Source organism: Carlito syrichta, unplaced genomic scaffold (assembly GCF_000164805.1).
Source record: "Carlito syrichta isolate Samal-C Ts95f unplaced genomic scaffold, Tarsius_syrichta-2.0.1 Scaffold142937, whole genome shotgun sequence".
Classification (NCBI taxonomy): domain Eukaryota; kingdom Metazoa; phylum Chordata; class Mammalia; order Primates; family Tarsiidae; genus Carlito; species Carlito syrichta.
This window is the reverse complement of record NW_007087033.1, coordinates 126,978-128,973: the sequence shown is the minus strand read 5'-3', so window position 1 is coordinate 128,973 and position 1,996 is coordinate 126,978. Positions and strand designations below refer to the sequence as shown.

General features: G+C 51.4%; 1 protein-coding gene across 1 annotated transcript in view; it reads left to right on the top strand.

Moving 5' to 3' along the window:
- The window catches only part of FANCA (Fanconi anemia complementation group A), a 71,184-nt gene that overhangs the window by 45,328 nt on the left and 23,860 nt on the right, over positions 1-1,996 (top strand). The window contains exon 27 of the mRNA XM_008050038.1: positions 967-1,063. Coding sequence (XP_008048229.1) covers positions 967-1,063 — 97 coding nt within the window. The remainder of the gene's footprint in view (positions 1-966; positions 1,064-1,996) is intronic.

Genomic DNA, 1,996 nt, shown 5'->3' with positions numbered 1-1,996 from the left:
CCGCCTCAGCCTTCCAAGTAGCTGGAACTACAGGCGCGCGCTACCACGCCCGGCTAATTTTTTGATTTATTGTAGAGTTGAGGTCTTGTCAAGTTACCCAGGCGGGTCTCGAACCCGCATGCTCAGGCAATTCACTCACCTCAGCCTCCCAAAGGCACGGGATTACAGGCTGAGCCACCGAGCCCGGTTTGTTTGTTTTTTTAAATAGAGACAGATCTTGCTATGTAGCCCAGGCTGGTCTTGAATTCCTGACCTCAAGCAGTTCTCCCACCTTGGTCTCCCACAATACTGGGATTACAGGCCCAAGCCACCGTGCACCCTCGTTTGTATTCTCCTACGAGCATGTTAGGATAGGTGTGAAGGGCTGCCTATGCAGCCCCAGTGGTACCTAGGGCATCTGTGCCTGGCCCATCCTTGCCAGCTTCCTTCTCTCCTCGTTCAGGGTCAGCTCCTGTTCTTCATCTTTTTTTTCTCCACACTTCCCAGCCTGGCGCTGCTATGGTGGAAGTAGTTTACTGTGTGCAAACAGACACAAGCCAGTCTCAGAACATGGAGCAGGGCTTTCGGGTGTTCTGCAGGCTTCTTTTTACATCATTACATGGGAGACACACAGCTGGGCTAAAGGCACCTGCCACCTCCTCCCCACTGTGTCCCACCCTGGTCTCCTAATGCAGAGGCAGGCCCTGCCAGCAGGTTCTTCTGTTGCTGGGTCTGGCTCTTTCCCCGGTGCACACGTGGTCCAGGTGTTGCTTGTTGCCTGATCTGCCTTCGTGTGGAAGGGCCCCTGCTTTGAGGAGGTGGGCCTGTGCTGAGAACTACAGGAGCTTCTGAACCGAGGACTAGTACCCAGGCCACTAGTGCAGAATTCACTCGAGTCAGTGATGGGAGACTCAGGCGTGCTTTTCCTTCATCCCTGATTTTGTATGGATCCACTTATACGTTATAATTTCTGCTTTCTCTTTTCAGATTTTGTACAGCGGCAATTTCTTATGCTTTGTGCAAGTTTTCTTCCCAGTCACGTGGTGTTTTGTACAGCTGTTTATCTCCAGGCCTTATAAAAAAGGTAGGTCCAGCCAGATGCGGTGGCCCATGTCTATAATCCCAGTAATTTGGGAGGCCAAGGTGAGAGGACTGCCTGAGCTCACAGATTCAAGACCAGCCTGGGCAACTTGACAAGACCTCATCTCTACAAATAAAAAAAAAATTAGCCAGGCATGGTGGTGTGTGCCTGTGGTTCCAGCTATTTGGAAGGCTGAGGTGGAAGGATCGCCCGAGCATAGCAGGTTGAGGCTACCATGGCCGTGAGTGTGCCACTGTACTCCAGCCTGGGCGACAGTAAGACTCCAACTCAAAAAATAAAAATAAAAAAAGGCAGGTACACCAGGTTCCTATTTTTCCATTCCACCGTGAGTCTCAGGCTTATGCATTGTTCTAGCCAAAAAGTAGAGAGAGGTCTTCTGCCACCTCAGCGTTCCTCAGTGTGTGACCTCATCACGTATCAGGCTGTCTGGTGGCCACCTCAGCCGTCTACTTGGACAGTCTCACCACTGCCTTTTTTTCTATCACTGAGCTTAAAGGAGGTTGTAAGGTGACATCTTGCAAGTATCCCCCAAGAAACAGATATTTTTAAGGTAGACAAGTTAAAAGCTCAAGCCAGCCATTGGGAGGCTGAAGTTGGAGGAGCACTTGAGCCCAGGAGTTATGATTACATCACTGCACTCCAATCTGGGCAATAGAGCAAATCTGTGTCTCTTAAAAAATAATAATAGCCGGGCTCGGTGGCTCAGCCTGTAATCCCGCGCCTTTGGGAGGCTGAGGTGAGTGGATTGCCTGAGCCAGTGGGTTCGAGACCCGCCTGGGCAGCGAGACCTCATCTCTACAATAAATCTAAAAATCAGCCGGGCATGGTAGCACATGCCTGTAATTCTGGCTACTTGGAAGGCTGAGGCGGAAGGATCGCCGGAGCCCAGCAGGTCGAGGCTGCGGTGGCCAGGAG